Genomic DNA, 18,380 nt, shown 5'->3' with positions numbered 1-18,380 from the left:
ATGCAGCGGGATTTAATCTGAAACTGATCAGCTCGAGAGTTGCACAGGAGGAGGCAACAGCTTGAGTTTGTTAACACTCATCCAAAGAGTTGGAACTGGGAGAGGACTCTCCAGTTTTCAGCTCAAACCAGATACATTTGTCAAAGTTTGGACACAGGGTGATCTTTTCATTAAGAGAAGATCTGTGCCCTGACATTTACAACACCCGTTAAAATGAAGATGTATTACATATTTCACAAGGTGGCAAAAAAGGCATCCATCTCTCTGCCTCACCATCTCTCTCTCTCTCTCTCTCGCTCTCTCCCTCTCTCTCTCTCGTGAAATGTGGTACAGTTAGTGGCTTATTAATTTAAAGTGTACTGCATCAGCCTATCCTAGGTGAATATGCTAATCAACAATTTTGAGGCCTGATGAAGTAATTTTTTTACGAGAGGCTGTAAAAGTATTTTTGGGGAAATTCACTGTCAGGTTCAATTGCTCAAAGTGACTATCCAAGGAGAACCGTATCTCACCCAGTGTATTTAAGAAGAGGTGGACTGATGCAAAAACGGAGAAAGATTCAAGGCAGATTTGCGGCACCATGCTGTGGTTATAATGAAACCATAGACACAAATTTTTATGACTTTGTGTTTATATGTTTTTGTGCATTCAAACTGAAATCTGGAAACTGATTTTACCTGCCAGACGTGCAGAAATGACCAAAAACTGAACAAATTCTGAACTAGTGCTACTCCCCCCTAACTTCCCCATAGCTACTGAACATCACACTTCTTCTGTGATGCTGCCATCTACTTCTGAGCATAATAATAGGCTCTTTTAAAGGCTCAAAATGATTTGATGAGGTTTTAATGAGATTGCTTTTAAGAGGGTTATCAAACACTTAAGTCATTTTTGATATACAATACGCACTGCTCTGTTGCTATGATAAATACCAAAACTAATTTATGGTAATGTAGCTGAAGACTTAAGATGAGAAGCAGAGATCAGAGAGGGACAAGGCTCTTAACAGGCTCCGCTGTCATGTCTCTCTCCTGATGCCATGACATGTCACCCATACATCTTTGAATTAAAGCGACAGCGTGCTGATCAACAAGTGCGAACAGAGACAGATATGAGTGGAAAGATGAGCAAAAGCAGAAAATAGTGTACCTCACACTCTCTCTCTCTCTGTGAGACTTATCCCCTGCCCACCTCACTCTTAACACTCCCTCCCCTCCACACCGTCAGCATTTATTCCTCTATGAAAAGCTGTGATCGAAGAGTGATTTGCATGATTGCATTTTCCATACCTTGCATTAATAGTGCAGTAGGGATGAATAGCTAATGGCCTATCACTTTTAAGTAGCCATCTCAACCAGCCATCACATTACAGCACCCTCAATCTCCTAATGAAACAGATTTCTCTCCCTTCTCCCCCTCTCTCTCTTTTCCTCTTTCACTTTCTCTCTCTTTAAATAGACACCTGGTCAGGTCAGGTCAGGAAGACACCATTAAGTCCAAAATAAAACATAATATGCGATTGAGAAATTTAATTCTAACTCATCAGGGCTAAATAAATTAACGACACACAGTCACACTGCACTGGCATACTGGTTCAAATGACTCCAGTAAGTTGTATGAGACATATTAACACTCTCAAAAGTCAAAAATTCCCATCATCACTAATGAGATCTGTGAATGCAACGAGGTTCATTAATGACAAAATTTTTTGGGCGAGCTGCCACAGCTGTAAGCAGTACTCCACATATCAAGTATTCTGATAATCATTTCAATGTTAAAGTCATTTTTGAAGCAAGACTGTCACATATTTGATGATTTCAGCTCCAATGTGAGTATTTACTGTTTTTCCTGATATTTGTGATATTAAACGATAGTAAATTGAATATCTTTGGGTTTTTGACTGCTGAAGGGACAAAACTAGACATTAAAAGTAACTACCATATGCTCAAGAAAACTTTTTTCTAGAAATTCTTGATATTATTACTTTTTATAGATTTATTGAAAAAAAGATTTAAATAATAATGGATAGGTAATGAAAACAATAATTTCTTTCAGCCACATAGACCACGAGGTCGTCAATGCCACACTATTCATATTTCTACTCTGTCTGGGTTATAGCACACACAAACACACACACACACACACACACACACACACACACACACACACACACACACAATAACCACCTTTTTACTGCCTCCCACTAGGACAAATTTCCGTAATCTTCTGAATCTGCTGCCAATAGATTTCCCACCAGAGTTCACACTCTTATTGAGGATTCTGAGGATGAAAAAGGGAGACACCCACTACACCAATGTGAATACTTACACATATTACCAGATAGTCGAGCCGTCACACTTAGTGTACATATACATGCACACACCCACATACGTATACTTGCTAAGCTCTAGAGACCTCTTTTAATAGTGTTTGGCTTCTGGGGGATCTGACAAGACCTTGGAGCAGAGGAGACTTTAAATAGTGATTGCTTTGACGAAAGAAAAGATGATGCCATAGAATAGGAGAAGGATGGAGAGAGGGAAGAAGGAAGGGAGGAAGGAAGGAAGGAAAGAAAGAAAATATGGATCCAGTAAACGGAGAGGGAATGGTGCAAGAGAAGAAAACAGAAAAAAAAAAGTAAGTCAGGGGGTGAGAATGTATAAGCCTGAGTAAATAGTTATTACCAGTCTCTGAAGGGTGGCGGCGTGAGCTGAATAGACTGGGACTTGGAAACCACCGTTACCGGTGGTGATAGGGGACCGCTTCACAGCCCTGCAATCTGACAAAGGCTTAGTAGGTAATGGAAGCGGACCTCAGACAGCAAAAGAACAGAGCAGCTTTAGCACACTATAAGAGCCGAGCATCAGATAAGTCCAAACCCTTTTCAGGCCCAACAAAGTAAACGTTTAAACGTCAAAGATGTTATCGCTCATGATTTGTCTAATGTGAACTTTAACGTGAACACCTGAAACTACAGCTAAAACCATTGACTGCAGAATATTAATTTAAGCACAGCACAGCATACTGATTTGTGAGTGCTTAAACTATTATTCTGCCTAAAGGCCAGAGTACAAGCTCCTTAGAGGAGCAGGTAAATGCCCTGCTGAAGAGTCTTTAGACAAGACACTAAATCTCTCCCTGCTGTCCGGATGCTGGCTTGTCACTGACCTTGTCTTTTCACTGACCTTTGACCTCACCATGAGCAGGTCAGCTCTTGTCAACCTCAGCAAGGAACACGACTGATGTGCCCTAGAGCAAACTGCACATGCTAAATGCAACGTTTACCCACAGACTGAAGAAAACAAGAAAATAAATACAGAATAAACGCACAAAAGCACACAGGCACACACATCACACACACCACATACTGCACTGTAGACAGATTTCGCTTTGTTAATGTACCCAGTGACAGAAAAGGGGGATTTCTGAGTAAAAGTTTCCAGGAGGAAGACAGACTTTCCAGAGTTCCTTGGGGTGTCTGGAGAGTGTTTATGCATCGTTCTGCACCAGCTGAACATTAAATTTGAAGTTCAGAAGTTGAAGCCCTGATCAAACCAGACAAGCCATATGTCATGGCTTGGGCAGGTTAGTGGGTGACTGAAAGAAGTGGGAGATGAGTTTGTGTGGGTGCATGTCTGAGGCTGCATTTACAGAGCCAGAGGCTGGTGAGGTCAAGTGTTGAGTATTAACTATATGTGTACATTTACATATCAGATCACATTGTGGTCAACAATCAGTTAGCTTAGCATAGTGGAATATTTCATATTCATAATTCATAATCAACAAAAACATAAAAACACCTAAATGTACAGTTTCTTCCTTGAGCTATTGTATCATAACTTCAGATGCTACAGTAACTTCCTGTTTGACCCTGTTGTTTGGTTTTGATTCTAAAGTGATGATTTTTAAGTTTTACTGGTTTCACCAAAGTCAGTAAATGACTAGTTTAAAACTACCAAGTAGTTACTACGAACACATAGGAAGGACTTTACTTAGTTTACGAATAGCTGGTGCAAAGCAATCCAAGTTCCTCAGTCTGCAGTTCTGTTCCTAACCGGAGAAGTTGCAAGCAAGCAGTTGGAGTTTGCAGGCTTTCTGGCGGCTTCACACACACACACACACACACACACACACACACACACAGACACAGACACACACACACACAGCACATGCATAGCAAAACAAAGAAAAAAATAACAATCAGCAAAGTATATGTCCCCAGGAGCTCCCAGTACAAACCAGGTGAGCAACAATAGCAGTTAATAACTCCAATTTACTTTGTTATTCAAGTCCTATCACAGAGCACTGTTTAAAACACCAATTTGAAAAAGTAAATCAGCCACGCAGCAAAAACGTTTATCTCTGGAGACTAATGCACACACAAATATCCCGCCAAACAAATCTGAGCAGACACGCAGTCCCCTCCATCCATTTGCTACGATACCCACAATTTCCTTTCTTCTTCTGTGGTAGAAAATGACCCTGCCTCTATTTCTCCAGTGTTCAAAACCCTGGGTAATTTTCTTAATCTGTGCCCTGATTCTGAACATTTGCATAAAAATGTTCACTTTTGAGGCTCTCCTAACAGAACATGGCTCTAATACGCAATTACTCTCCTCAATAGTGGTGGCTAATTACAGAGGTGTCAGACAAACAGGTAGCAGAACTGGGGTGGGGGGGGGGGCTCCTACACAATAGCTGAGATGCTAGTCTGCCACATGGGACATAGCGGCTCAATGGAAAGCAGTAAATTCATTTAGGCTGGCTTCATTAAACCCTGCTCCTTGGGCCCTGCATCATGTGCTTCCCTTTGCACCGCCGCTCTCCCTGCTCTCATTTGTGGGGCAGCGGATGTGCTGTGGGTAAGAAGAAGGCGATCACACAAATGAGCGCAACACAGAGGGAATGGGGGAACGCTGTAGGGAGGGAAAACAGGGACGAGGGGAGAGATGGAGGGGGATATTCAGAGCACAGCAGCGAGAAGAAGGGAAGGAAGAACGGAAGTGAGGGAAGGAAGGAAAGACGGAAAAGGATGGTATCAATAAAGCAGCACAGTAATGCAAAAAAAAAAAAAAAGAACAGAGAAATATTATAGAAAGTGCTGGTGGGATGGAACAAGGGCATGAGGACATGTGCTCATTTGATGATAAAGAAATAAGGCATGAAAGGATGAGCATATAAAAGAATAATTTTGAATATGGCTTTGTTTTATTCATCTGACCCAGTCTCCCAAAAGCCACAGAGAACAGTGGAAGACAGAGGAAATTACAGCCTTGGTCCTCAAACAGAGGCCAAATGCCAGGTCTCCAGCATGGTGAAACAAGGGCAGCTGAGCCCCATGGTCTCTTTACCATTTAGATTATACTGGCAGCTTTCTGACCCCACAGTATGGATAACCATAATAAACCACAGCTCCTGCTGCGTACCACCTGTAAGCCAAACACACTCACAAACAAAAAACCTCAACTTGTGCACAGAAACAGCGCTGACCACAAAAGTATCCACAAGCACAAAAACCGACTCTACTCTCTCGAAGAAAGAACTGCTCACACAGTCTGAACTTTCCACTTCTGCATGACCCTGTGTGACTCACTTCAACACCACTGCCTTTCATTTGCACCATTTCAGGCCCAATTTAACAGAGCGCTTGCTGAGAGGACAATTAATGTCTGTTGTAAAATGGACATTGAGATAGGTATGCCGCCTCATGAAAGGAAAGAATTCACAGTTCTGAAAGTAATTTGAAGCTTTGTGGAGGGTGAGGCGAAAGACTTGCGCTCCCTTTAGCGAGGGAACACGAAGCGCTGACGGCCATGCATGCATTTCCACAGAGGAGGTGTCACCAAGCAAGGTCCACTGCTTTGGTTCGTGGCCAGCGGAGCACTTCATGAGAACTTTTCTGTCTGATTGCTTTACCTACCTGCTCAGTTGTCGCACTGATTCTGAGTGACTTGAATCACTTTCACACATGACCCACACATCCAGCTGCTAAATAACCATGTTGCAGGGGAAAAACCAGCAAGGCTCCATGGGTGAGAGTCAAACGCCAAAGGCCATACGTCATTAAACACCCACTCATGAGGAAACATCTTCAAATACGCATGGTGAGATGCCGAATATGGTTTGGGCAATCCGTGCATATGCACAGACAGACGTGCTGATTTTTTTGGGGTGCTTTGGTAAAGTGAAACTGTAAATATTGTCTGTATTAAACATTGAATGATAATCACAATAAAAGATATAAATAATTGTGTGGCAAAGGAAGAAAAATGCTCTTTCCCTTTCAGACTGAATGACTGAAATCAATTCATCATGGGAAAAACCAATGAGAAAAACATGTTGTGAAATGAATGAAACAGATAAATCAAACATAAAAATGAGCCCACACAGAAACTGTGAGAAGAAAAAAGAAACCTTACCTTTAGTGTGGAATTAATTTTTTTTTTTTTAAATCAGCCCACAGGAACTAGAGGATTGGATAAAAGCATAAAAATGAGATCAACCCTCAAAACAAAGACATAAAATAAGATCAGAGGGTAAATCAAATGAAGGAAGACCACTCTAAGCACAGACCCTCTGTGAGAAGATGTATTATCTACATACATTCTGCATCACTGTGCTGCACTGGGTTCTACTGGCTTCTTCTCATATCTCCTGGTCTGGTAAGACGCTAAGTAATCATTTTCCCAAACTGACAGAATAGAGGGTAAACCTATACCATAACAAAATTATGTTAAAGAAAAAAAAGTATTAGGTCAAAATGGCAGCAATAATTTCGCTGCCATGGGTCAACAATTTGGTTAACATGGATTCTAGCTAAATTTCAGTGTCATGCTCATGACTCATTTTGTGAGATAATAGCGCTTCAAGGCCTGTGTCTAATGTGGTTCCACAGCTGTGAGACGCAGGGTTTCCCATATAATGATTACATTAGGATGGTCCACAAGCATTAGCCATTAGCATGGCTGAGAGAAAATTAGCAGTTTTAAGAAGAAAAAAAAAAGACTCTGCAAAATACTCCTCCTCATGAGGCATTTTTGTTAATAATAGCAAATCTGATATTTTTTTCTTTTTGTAACACGTTACACGCTGTCAGCTGCACCAAAGACTGATGCTGTTGCAATGCCTTAGTCACCAAAAGAGGGTCATATGGGTCAAAGATCACCTTTAAATTCAGCGGCCACTCAGCTGTCACTGACAATGCATCACAAATCAAATCTTATGACTTCCAGAAATGAGAGCACTCCAATCACACTAAAGACCCTGGAGCAGCAGGAGGTCTTGGCATCATCTAAGGAGGTCAGGAACAAGCCCCTCTGTAGGGCAACAGCAAATAAATCTGATTTTTAATGATATATATATGACTTCTTTTACACTACTACTATTTTCAGTCAGTCAAGGGTTTGACATTTCAGAGTGTATGCAGAAAGGTGCAGGATGCTGCTGGCTTTGGATATGTGCCTCGACACAACAGCAGCTCTCACGCTGTTGTAGCCTATAAGCTCCAGCTGCTTGCCTTCATTGTGTCTCTGCGCCGCGCCACAAATGTTCCTCCATCTCCGATACTTATCAAGGCACTGGAGTTTGAAGCTGCCATTACTCAAAATTAATAACCACGGCAGCGTGTTTATCATGGCACACTTTCACACCCAACCTGCCACAAATAATCACCACAGCTTTTGTGTGTGTGACAGAAAGAGAGGAGGACAGAAAGCAAGAGAGAGACAGAGGAGGGAAAACAGAAAGACAACTGGAGGGGAGATGATGTGTGAAAAAGAGACAGAACAAAGAGAGCAAGAGCCTGTGATGAAAGACGTAACAGAGAGAGAGATGAAGAGAAAATCTGCTACACGCATACGAGTGCATCTGCCGTGCCTAATCACTCTACCTCCATTTCACCTTGTTGGTTTTTCCCCACACCTTTTCTTCCCATCATCTCAGACAACAGGGCAACACTGCCTCTCCTTGTGTATTCATTCTGCTAAGCAGGACTCTAATCTGCACCGACAGCCGATCTGATCCAACAAAGCAGAGTAAATCAAAAAAGGGGCCTGGGTTCTTAATTTACAAATCATGCAAGTACAGTGCAGGGTCCTGCCACAACTTCCTCGGTGTAAGAAGAGAAAAGAGGCGTGAAATTCTTTGTAGCGGTAGGGTTGTTCAAATTGCAGATCCTTGCACTGTACGTGTGAAAATAGAAGAGCCGAAAACGAAGTGACAAGGACAGGGGAAGGCCCCTCAGCACCTCTGCTCAAATGTGGAGAGACAGGTGGACGAGAAACAAGACAAGGACAAATGTCTGTCGGTCGCTGGTTCAGGCTCCACTGACATTTTCCATGGCATTTAGAAAACATCCAACAAAACCAAAGGAAAAGGAGGGGGAGACCTAAAAATAGTTGGCTGGAGGAAACCTGTGCGCGGTAGGAAGTTGAGGTTATACAATAGATGAAGACACTTCGAATGACCTCTTATCTTAGGGATTTGCTCACTTTCCCACAGTCTCCTGCTTTCTTTCGCTGAGATGAACCTTTACAGCTGAACTCAGCAACTACTGAGTTCAGCCAGAGAATTTGTACCCCACAGCAACCACAAGTTTGTCATTTTACTTTTACAGTCGTAACACTCGGCTGACAGCAGCCTCTATTTATATCAAAAGTGTGAGTAGGTAAAAAGCAGAAAACCAAAAGAAGTTTCTCATTACCACAGGCTCCATTTACCAGACCTATATTTATCAAACTGTGACAGACAAAATTAAAAATCTTCACTTCTCCTACACACAAAGCTCTGAATGAAAGCTGTTTTGTCATATGTCTTTCGAATTTATTTTTCTTATTTCATGCTGAAACTGATAATAATTAAAATCAGACAAAGATTCATTAAGATTATGGGAACAGTGTGACATTTTGGGAAATAATATTTTTCGCCCAGAGTCAGGTAAGAAGTTTTATACCACCCTCATGTATGTACAGTACATAGGAAGCTGGAGCCAGCAGCCGAGTAGCTTAAGACTCGACACGGTTGGAAACATAACATAACACAGTCTTCTTGCATCAAAAACCAAAGTCTTAAAATAACAGTTTGCTTCTTAATGTGTGCTGTTTTCCCCTGTTTCCAATCTTTATGCTAAGCTAAGCTAAACAGCCGTTTAGTGTGGCTTCATAATTGACTGTACCAACATGAGTGGTCCCAATCCTGTCATTTAACTAAGAGCAACTACAGATGAGGCACCAACAAGATCATTTGAGGCAGATAAAAAAAAAAAATGCTTTGACAATATTTGCTTCCTCACAAACCTGACAAATGTAACAATGATTTCACACTAAACTGCAGCTGCTACTGAACTGTTTGATAGCGACAGAATTTTCAACTGAAACGAACTGATGACAGAATAAACACAATCAGAAATGTTTTGCAATGACTCTACAGTATTGTCTTGGTTAGCGTGCAGTCTTCTTCCATGCATCTCTTTGCTCTGCACTTGTCAATGTGGGAATAAATTATTCTTTTATTATACATTTTCTCAGATGTTCACCCTCCACCAGTGGCAGACTTTCCTCCCTGCTCCAGTTTGGTGGGGTTTTTTTATATTTTGGCCGATTTACATGAATTTCATCCCTGTTTAAATGGTTGTCGGCTACTTTTTGTCAATGTCTGGAACTGGAAATGTCAATTTTCAAACAAATTAAACTAACATAAAATTCAAATCATAAAGGCTTTCTGTTAAAATTTTTTTTCTTTCTTTTTTTTTTTTTTAAATATCTGATCTTGCAGTACAATATCCACTGGTACTGTCTACAGCATCATTAACCGAGGGAAAGATCATGGTCAGCTACTTGTGTGTTTATTTACATTTAACCAAACCACAATCTTTCCCTAAGCTTAACTCTAGTGTTTATGTTGCCTAAACCTAACCACAGACAATAGTCTGCACGCAAACCCCAGTCTCTTGGGTCACAGTCCAGTGCTTTGTACACCCACTAGTCTCCCCAATCACCTCATTCACTCATGAATATAGCATTTCATTCAACTTAATTTCTCACAGGAGAGTTGGAGAATAATGTCACAGTGTGGAGATTTAAGAGTTTTTTTTAAGAGAATGAACAATGGAGCTTCATCAAATCGTCGATACCTTTCTGAACATACATCTAATCACATGATATTAAGAGGAAAATCATTGACATTGCTGCAGGTAGAAGCAAATCGCCTACTTAATGCCCTAAGTCTTCACATTTCGTAAAAAAAAACTTCTTTATTCCATTAGGTTGGCCCTTTAAAATGTGCCTTAAGTGTAACTTACAGAACTTTGACACATACAGTCCCTGGTCACCTTCACTGTGACCAAGCAAAGGAGAGCAACCGACTCTCATTTGACACGTCAGTGATCACACTGATGCATCATATACTCATTCGATTCTGGGGTTTAACACTTCTCCAGGCACTGTGAGGTCTGCCAGCTGGCTGCAACAGAGCCTATTTGCTATGAGTTTCCATTGCAAACGCCTCCAAATCCACAAGCCTTACAGTTTTAGAGAAGGTGCGTTTCTGGGAGAATGCTTCTCCAGTTATTTCCCGCTTTATAAGCTCCTGAAAGTCAGAGAGGGCCCCCGGTCATCCCTCATCTAGTCTGATTTTTGTGAGAGGGGACAAAAATGCAGAACAGCCCATTTGGGCTGTGATTTGTGATGCTCATAAGTGATGGAGATATGAAGAGAATGTTGGCCTGAAGAAAAAAGCAAACAAGGAAAAAAGGGACGAGTATTGATTACACTGTTTAAACGAAGCTGTCGGAAAGACTGAGAGATGAAGAAAGAGAAAGAGAGAGAGGGAAAGAACAACAGGGATTCTGGGAAATGCCAAACTTCCAACAATACAGATCTCATAAAAGAAATGACTCATTTACTCCATGCATCTGCTGTCAGCAAAGACTACATGCCAAATGACCACAACACACACACACACACATGCATAGACAGACACAGAGGAGGATGCACATAAATCTGCATGACAACACTGGCGTTGTGTCCAGCAGCAGGGTTAATGTTAGCAGAATAGAGGCTGACTCTTTGCTTTGACCAAAACCACTGAGGAGGCTTCACAGCAAAGCTTATTGCAACATACTCTCACTCGCACAAACAGAAAGTTGTGTGTCCAAAAGTAAGAGATTCATGAAGTCCATGTTTAATCTCCTTACTTCTGGCAGGAAAGTACAATATGATTAAAAAACTAATGATATTATGGAACCAACACTGTGTCAAAAGAATCTTCACACAGAGTAAATAACAAAAACAAACATACAATGGTAACAACAATCACAAATACACCATGCACGCAACACAAAAGCAAAGAGAGGGGGAAAAAAAGACACCGTGCTCCAAAAAAAAATCAAAGAAAACCATTTAACTTTGACGCTGCGTTCTCAACTTGGTTCTAAAAAGTGAGGGCTGCCATTTGCTCTGCCGTTTCACTTTGATCGTGACTCGCTCCCCGTTTTCAAACACTGTGACATTTGAAAAAACACAATCCCACTTTGGTCTCCTATCATCGCTGGAAGAGGATACAGAGAAATAACAGGGCCAACACTACCCACCTGCAGCACATCACATCCCCTCTCCCCAAGAAATGACGGTGAGCAAAAAATAGGCGTCCCACTGTCACAATCTGCCTGTCGGACTGTGACGATGGGAAGTCCTTATTTGGTCATCATGTCTCGCGTTCTTACGCCGGGATGCTGATTTTGTCTATTACAGAGGAAGATGGGGGGAGCCAGAGGACACTGTGTTTATTTTATTATTTTTTATAAAGATGGGAGACGAGTAGGAAGAAGAAAAGGAGAAGAACCAAAGGAAAAATGACCAAAGTGCTTTACCTCCCACAGAGCTCTATCTCTCCAATGGCCCCTTGTCGGGGGACAAATTGATCCTGGAAATAAGGGGTCATTTCCTCTGCCTGTTTACCTGTTCGCAGCACACTGTCATCAGCTTGAAACACACACACACACACAAGCTGACCCAGCTGTACCCTCAGAGAGCTAATGTGAGGGAGGGCTGAGTCATTCTGGTCCTGACTGTGACAACAAGCCAGGAACTTTTGCGTGTTTGTGTGTGTGTGTGTGTGTGTGTGTGTGTGTGTGTACTGCCTTCCCTGACAGCAGTGACCCTCATGACCTTTGACACTTTGAACTCAGAGTCAAATAAACCGTTCCAGTCTCTTTCTTTCTCTGGAAACACACCAACAGTCTGTCCATAGGAGAAAAGCATCCTCAATAAAAATGAGACTTCTTAACAGCCTGTCAGGCTCTGATGTGTGTGTGTGTGTGTGTGTGTGTGTGTGTGTGTGTGTGTGTGTGTGTTCATGTTGGTGTCTGTGTTTATGTAAATTGCTAACTATTATTAACATTCAGTTCTGATTCAGATTCTGCTTATTGATTCAGGTTCTTTTCAAATTATGGCCCTAATTACTGTCAATTACCGTCATCATAAAAAAACAAGTTGATAGCAGAAAATGTGTTTTCAACAGATTTTCTGTTGCCATAAGCATGCATTTGTAATATCTAATGAGGTATTTTGTGAATCTTGAGTAAAAAGAAAAGGAAAATATAAATAAATAATAAATATAAATAAAAATCTTTTCAGGTGAAAGTGTAAGGTTTTTTTATACTCCACTAATCAAAACTATACGTGAAAATAATCACATTTTGCAGCGTTTTGAAACTTAATTCTTCCTACTGCACTGCACATATTTCATGTGTGTCGACTTGTTCAGCAAGGTATAACACTGGTGCAAACTTCAGCACAGAGAATTTGTTAAGGAATAAATAGGCAAAACTAAAAGAAGAGCTCCAGTTCAGAACTGGTTACACAATACAATACACAAAACATGATTTTAAAGACAAAAACAATAATATAAAATACATTCCCCATGTTCTGATCTTGTGTCCCTGCATTAATTGTTCAGTTATTTCTTGTTAAATGCCAAGTAAATGTCAAAAAAACAAAAAATTGCATTTTTATCAAAATCCCTCTCTAGTTAAACTGAAAATATTTTTGATGCCTCATCTGGAAATCAGCAGCACATACAAAAATGACCCAATCAAAGGTAATTTGGGAACACTAGCTGACTATTAAAACCTTTAGCTCATGGGTTGTAGTGTAGTGATATCATAGCAGGAAGTATGTGTTTGGATTCAGCTCATTTGTTTATATTTTCTTTAAAATAATGTTTCCCATTGTGAGCAGCAGGTGTGGCTAGAGGTCGCATTGCTGTATTTGCTAAGCCTCGTCCACTTTTGAGTGATCCCATCAGATCTGTACAAACTCATTTAAATCCTTATTGTGCATCTTCTATTTTAGTATAAACCTGGCATATTACTGACGATATCTGTTGTTTCACTCTGACTTCAATTCCAGGCAGAATTTAGGTTCTGCAGACTTTGCGTGAAAATCATACACACTGTCGGGCCTCAGACTTCAACCATCACCTTCCTCTGTCACCTGAATCCATGTTAAAATCTGTGTCAAACCAGGCTCTCTCTTCTTCTCTCTCTCATATACACACATTCTTCACATTGTGACGACCACCCAGCCAGTTTCTTCCTGTAAATAAACCCCCCTCCCTTCTTCTCCACCTCGAGCTGTGTGACTGTAAAGTGTTACAATAAAGCAGCTTATGACCAGAGGCTTTTATTTGCTTCAAGTCCTTGAGAGGTAGTCAGCACGTACACAAAACACCCGTACTCACACACACATGCACAAACAGACGCACAGGTCTGCAGGGCCAGGAGACAGGGCAGAGCAAACAGCCCGCATTACTTCTGCTGGATTTTTAAACTCCTCTGATGGAGGTGGGGGCGAGGGGTAGAGCAGTGCAGCATCAGAGCAGCAGGCATGTCAGACTCCTCAGCTATGACCCCCCCCCCCCCCCCCCCCCCCCCCCACACACACACACACACACACACACACACACGCGCACACACACACACACACACACCCACACACACACACACACACACATACATTCATGAGCCAACAACACACCTACTGTATGCTGCCATGTACACACCACATCCTAGCTTATTCTCCCACACACACACTGCCACACACACTCACACACACATATATATATATATACCATTTTAAATTCCAATATTCCCAAAGGTGATCCAGACAAATCCAGTCAGACACACGAACACCTTCAGCCCCTGAACCAATGCAGCAAATATCATTATGGAATCAATGCAGCCTTGAATCAATCGAGGCGGTGCCTGTGTGTGTGTGTGTGTGTGTGTGTGTGTGTGTGTGTGTGTGTGTGAGTAAGATAAAGGGAAGAAGTTGATAACGCCATGTGCTCCTGTGAGGATTTCACCAAACTCCATGTTTTTTGATTGAAAAGGGGGAGGGGTATTACCATAACCTTCCAACCACATGTCTGCTGTAAACTCAATAATGCAAGAATGATTTCGCACACATGCACACACACACAGACACACACACAGCTTGGATGCACCCTCTGCTGCTATGCACCATGGTAAATTCAATATTGTGTTCACACTCCTAAGCCAGAGTGGGAGTACAGTCGGCAGAGAAGCCACAGCCTTAGCTGTAAATCAATAGATTAAATAGAAACAGATGAATAAAACACAAGATAATAAATAAAAGAGAAGATGGTTTACTCTTCCCATCATATACTGTACAGGCTTTGTCCCATTTGAGAAAAAAAAGTGGAAAGAAAAAAAAGAGTGGGAGCAGCAACAGACAGACAGACAGACAGAAGGGAAACAAAGAAACAGAGAGAGAGAGCTGTTGTTGCCTTTAACTTGTGTTTTTAATTCTCATGTCTATCTTTCCCAGTGCCAGTGTTTGCATAAGGAGTGTGTTTCAGTACAGTTTGTTTTTTATTTTCAATTTAAGTATTTGAATTTGAGTGTACAACATACCACCACACTTGTATGTCATATTGTAAGTGTCAGTACTGAGACATATGTGTGGCCTTGGCTGAAAAATCAGATGTGTCAAACAATGTGTTTATCTTTGTCATTTCTAACATGGTTCAGCTCCAAGCCTTTGTGTGAGTGTGTCTGTGTGTGTGTGTGTGTGTGTGTGTGTGTGTGTGTGTGTGTGTGTGTGTGTGTGTGTGTGTGTGTGTGTGTGTGGCCATTAAAAACCTTAACCGACCTAACAGTCGATAGGATTTCATCAAATAAAAAGAGAAAAAAAGTAGATTCAATTGAAAAATCAGTCAAATTGTCCTGTTTCACTCTGCCACCGCAGATCAATGCAGTCATAGATGATCTCCAAATCTAGTGCTTCTCAAAGATGAAGGCATGTTTGTGAATATTTTTGCCATATCTGAGACACGATTATTACTTTCAATTAATGACTAGCAGCTAACTTCCCATTGAAAAAAATCACAAAAAATTTTAATTAATGATTCTTTGTCCACCAAAATGAGCCATTAGTCAAATCATTTACAGAGTGGGGGCAGCAACCACACCACTATTATGGGATTCATTAGACCAGTATTGGCACACATGAGTAGCGGACTTACTATAATACTGTTAACCCCTTTTTTTGAAATTAAACTTTAAAATAAACTCTTACAATTTGTCTTATCTTGTATTTTCCTCTTGTGTCTGTCCAAGGATGAAGGTTTCTGTCTGAACTGATCCTCATGTTCCTTTTCTCTTTTTTTTTCTCTATTTGATTCTTCTCTACTTAGACTTGGTTTGTGATAGGTCAGTGTCTGTTATGTTGTGGAGCAAAATACAGATTGAATGTTATACTGGCTTTACAAATAAAGTTTCCTTGACAAACCTGTCGTTGATGCTCCAGTTGAGGCAGAGGTTGAGGGAGCTGAGGTTGCGACATTTCCTCACCACCTCCATCACCGTCTCATTGTTGAGCTCCGAGATGTGCCGCAGGTCCAGGACACTCAGGTTTCGTAGCTACAAGAGGAAACGCACACAAACACTTCAATGATTTCATCATGTCAGATTCACACAAACTGTGCAGCTGTGCAGCACAGGCAACCTAATAACAATGCTCCCCTTTAACAAAATAAAATCCAGCTCTTAAATTTGCTCTGTCATACAAACTGTCGGTTCACAGTGGGACCTGCAGCTGATTCGTTACTATCAGCAGCTGTGGAAGAGAAATATTCCGTGAAATAATGTATGAAACACAAACCCGCTGAATTACACAGAAGGTTTTAACGTATCCCAGAGGAATGTGAAAAAATACCTTTCTGTACACTTGTATTCCACCACACGTGCAGAAAAATAGCATGAATGCAGAATAAAACCTAACAAGGCAAACAAATGCTACAAAATTGCTGGTTGTTACTGTTTACTATTCTGCGTCTGCACGCCTGGTGTGAGGGGTTATGAGCCAATATGAGCATTCACTTTCCTCCTTCCTTTCATCTCAATAATCCCTCTTTCCGATCTGAATGCCTTATAAGAGGCGGTTTAGATTAATCCTCCAGTCAAAATCTCTACTTCCTGACACACTCTTCAAAACCCACACCGACATAGTACTCAACAAGCGTTCCTGCTCGCTGAAATTACCCGAGGCTTTTGGAGTCACAGCACAGGTGTATTTTCTCTGATGCATGCTCAGAACTATTTAAGGCACAGGTGCGCACACACACACACATACACACACACACACACACACACACACACACACACACCAGGAATGCAAGATAATAGAGGTGTGATATTCCAGACAGCCGCCAGGGAGGCAGGGAGGTAAATGTCATGGCCGAGGCTAAAGAGAAAACAAGCTTACTGTTGGTGTTAAGATCACTAAGCACTATTGTCAGCTCCATAGGCATGACATATACCTACCAGCATGAAGACACATAGGGGGTGGGGTGGATAAGGACCACGGCTCGCTGCGTGAAGTAAGCACACATGTAAACACTCTCCCCTTTCCCCACATACTGAGAATCAAAACACAGAGACCCACACAGAGACTGAAAACAAACACCGTGGCCTGTGGCTACACTTTGTCACTCCTCGAGAGAAAATTGGATCACACCTCTCATGATAAAAGGTGCGTTTAGGCATGAAATAAACATGAAGCAGATTTTGTTTATGTCATATCATCACTTATGCTGTGAGGACAGGCTTTAGATATACTAATGAAATAAACATTAAGCAGCGTGTGTGCGCGAAGACGGGTCAGCAGCAGTCGTCAGGGACAGCTAAACTGATGTGATCAACAATGGTATTTAATGAATGGGAGAAAATCTCTAAATGCATTTATTAACATAGACATGTGGGCACACAAGGAGACGCTCTCACACGTGCATGAAAACACACTTAAACCCACACATACGTGCAGACAAACTGTCATGTGCCAACGTGGCCAGTGTTGGATCGAAGTGCTAAATTATTCATGCAGAATGAGGCTGATCTGTGTGTGTGTGTGTGTATGTGTGTGTGTGTGCATGTCTGTGTCTCTGTGCATGTGTGTGTGTCAATGTTTGCAAAACAAAGGCAATGCAAAAACATAACCTAGATGCAGGCAGAGTGACCATTACCACTAATATTCATAGCAACAGACATGCACTCACACTGTCAAAAGAAATGGCAACCAGATCACACACATTTCACACATTTATTCACACACACACACACACACACACACACACACACACACACACAAACCCAAACACACAGTTATTTGCATTAAGTATTTATGGTTTTTAAGCCTGGAGTAAATTTTAAAAGCCTCAACATCAAAAGTAGTATTTGTTCTCCAAATCTTCAAAACTGCTTATGTCTGCTAAATAGAATTTCTACTACAACCAATAGTAACGGTTTCATTGATGTGGATAACCAATGAGAAACCAGGCCAACCAGTGTGAGTTTCGATTGGACGAGAGCGTGGCTAGGTTGAGGAAATCTGAAAATTCAGCAGATGTCTGCATGAAAGGAAAGAGGCAGAGCCACGGCTGAGACTGTAACTTTGTTAATCCATCTGTGAAAACTACTGCAGGAAAATTCCACAGTTTAGGAGACATCTCCTAAAAGAAAAATATCCTCCAAATCCCCAAAAGGTTAAGAAAAAAAAAAAAAAAAGCAATTACTCATACCACTAGAATGTGACAGTGTTTGTTTTCTCCTAGTTGACACATTATGATAATTTGACTCAGGTAAAAGGTTTTAATTCTTCCAATCTTTTTTTTTAATCATTTCCACTCGCAATATAGCTTATTTTCTGCCCACGGATTTCTGTGATCCAAGAATAAACGGGCGTGAAAAGAAAGAAAAATAAATGGAGAGAAATGGAGAGGAGAGAGAGCACAAACGCCCTAGACAGAGAGGAAGACAAAGCGAGTGATTCACACAGCACACGGAGAGAAAAAGAGAGATGGAA

The 18,380-nt window shown here is 41.3% G+C and overlaps 1 protein-coding gene across 1 annotated transcript in view; it reads right to left on the bottom strand.

Moving 5' to 3' along the window:
- The window catches only part of fbxl17 (F-box and leucine-rich repeat protein 17), a 211,362-nt gene that overhangs the window by 110,232 nt on the left and 82,750 nt on the right, over positions 1 to 18,380 (bottom strand). The window contains exon 8 of the mRNA XM_071483374.1: positions 15,810 to 15,940. Coding sequence (XP_071339475.1) covers positions 15,810 to 15,940 — 131 coding nt within the window. The remainder of the gene's footprint in view (positions 1 to 15,809; positions 15,941 to 18,380) is intronic.

This window comes from Trachinotus anak, unplaced genomic scaffold (genome assembly GCF_046630095.1).
Source record: "Trachinotus anak isolate AG129_WGS33_773 ecotype Australia unplaced genomic scaffold, CSIRO_AGI_Tana_v1 ptg000008l, whole genome shotgun sequence".
NCBI classification, from domain to species: Eukaryota; Metazoa; Chordata; class Actinopteri; order Carangiformes; family Carangidae; genus Trachinotus; species Trachinotus anak.
This window is presented reverse-complemented; position numbering and strand designations above follow the sequence as displayed.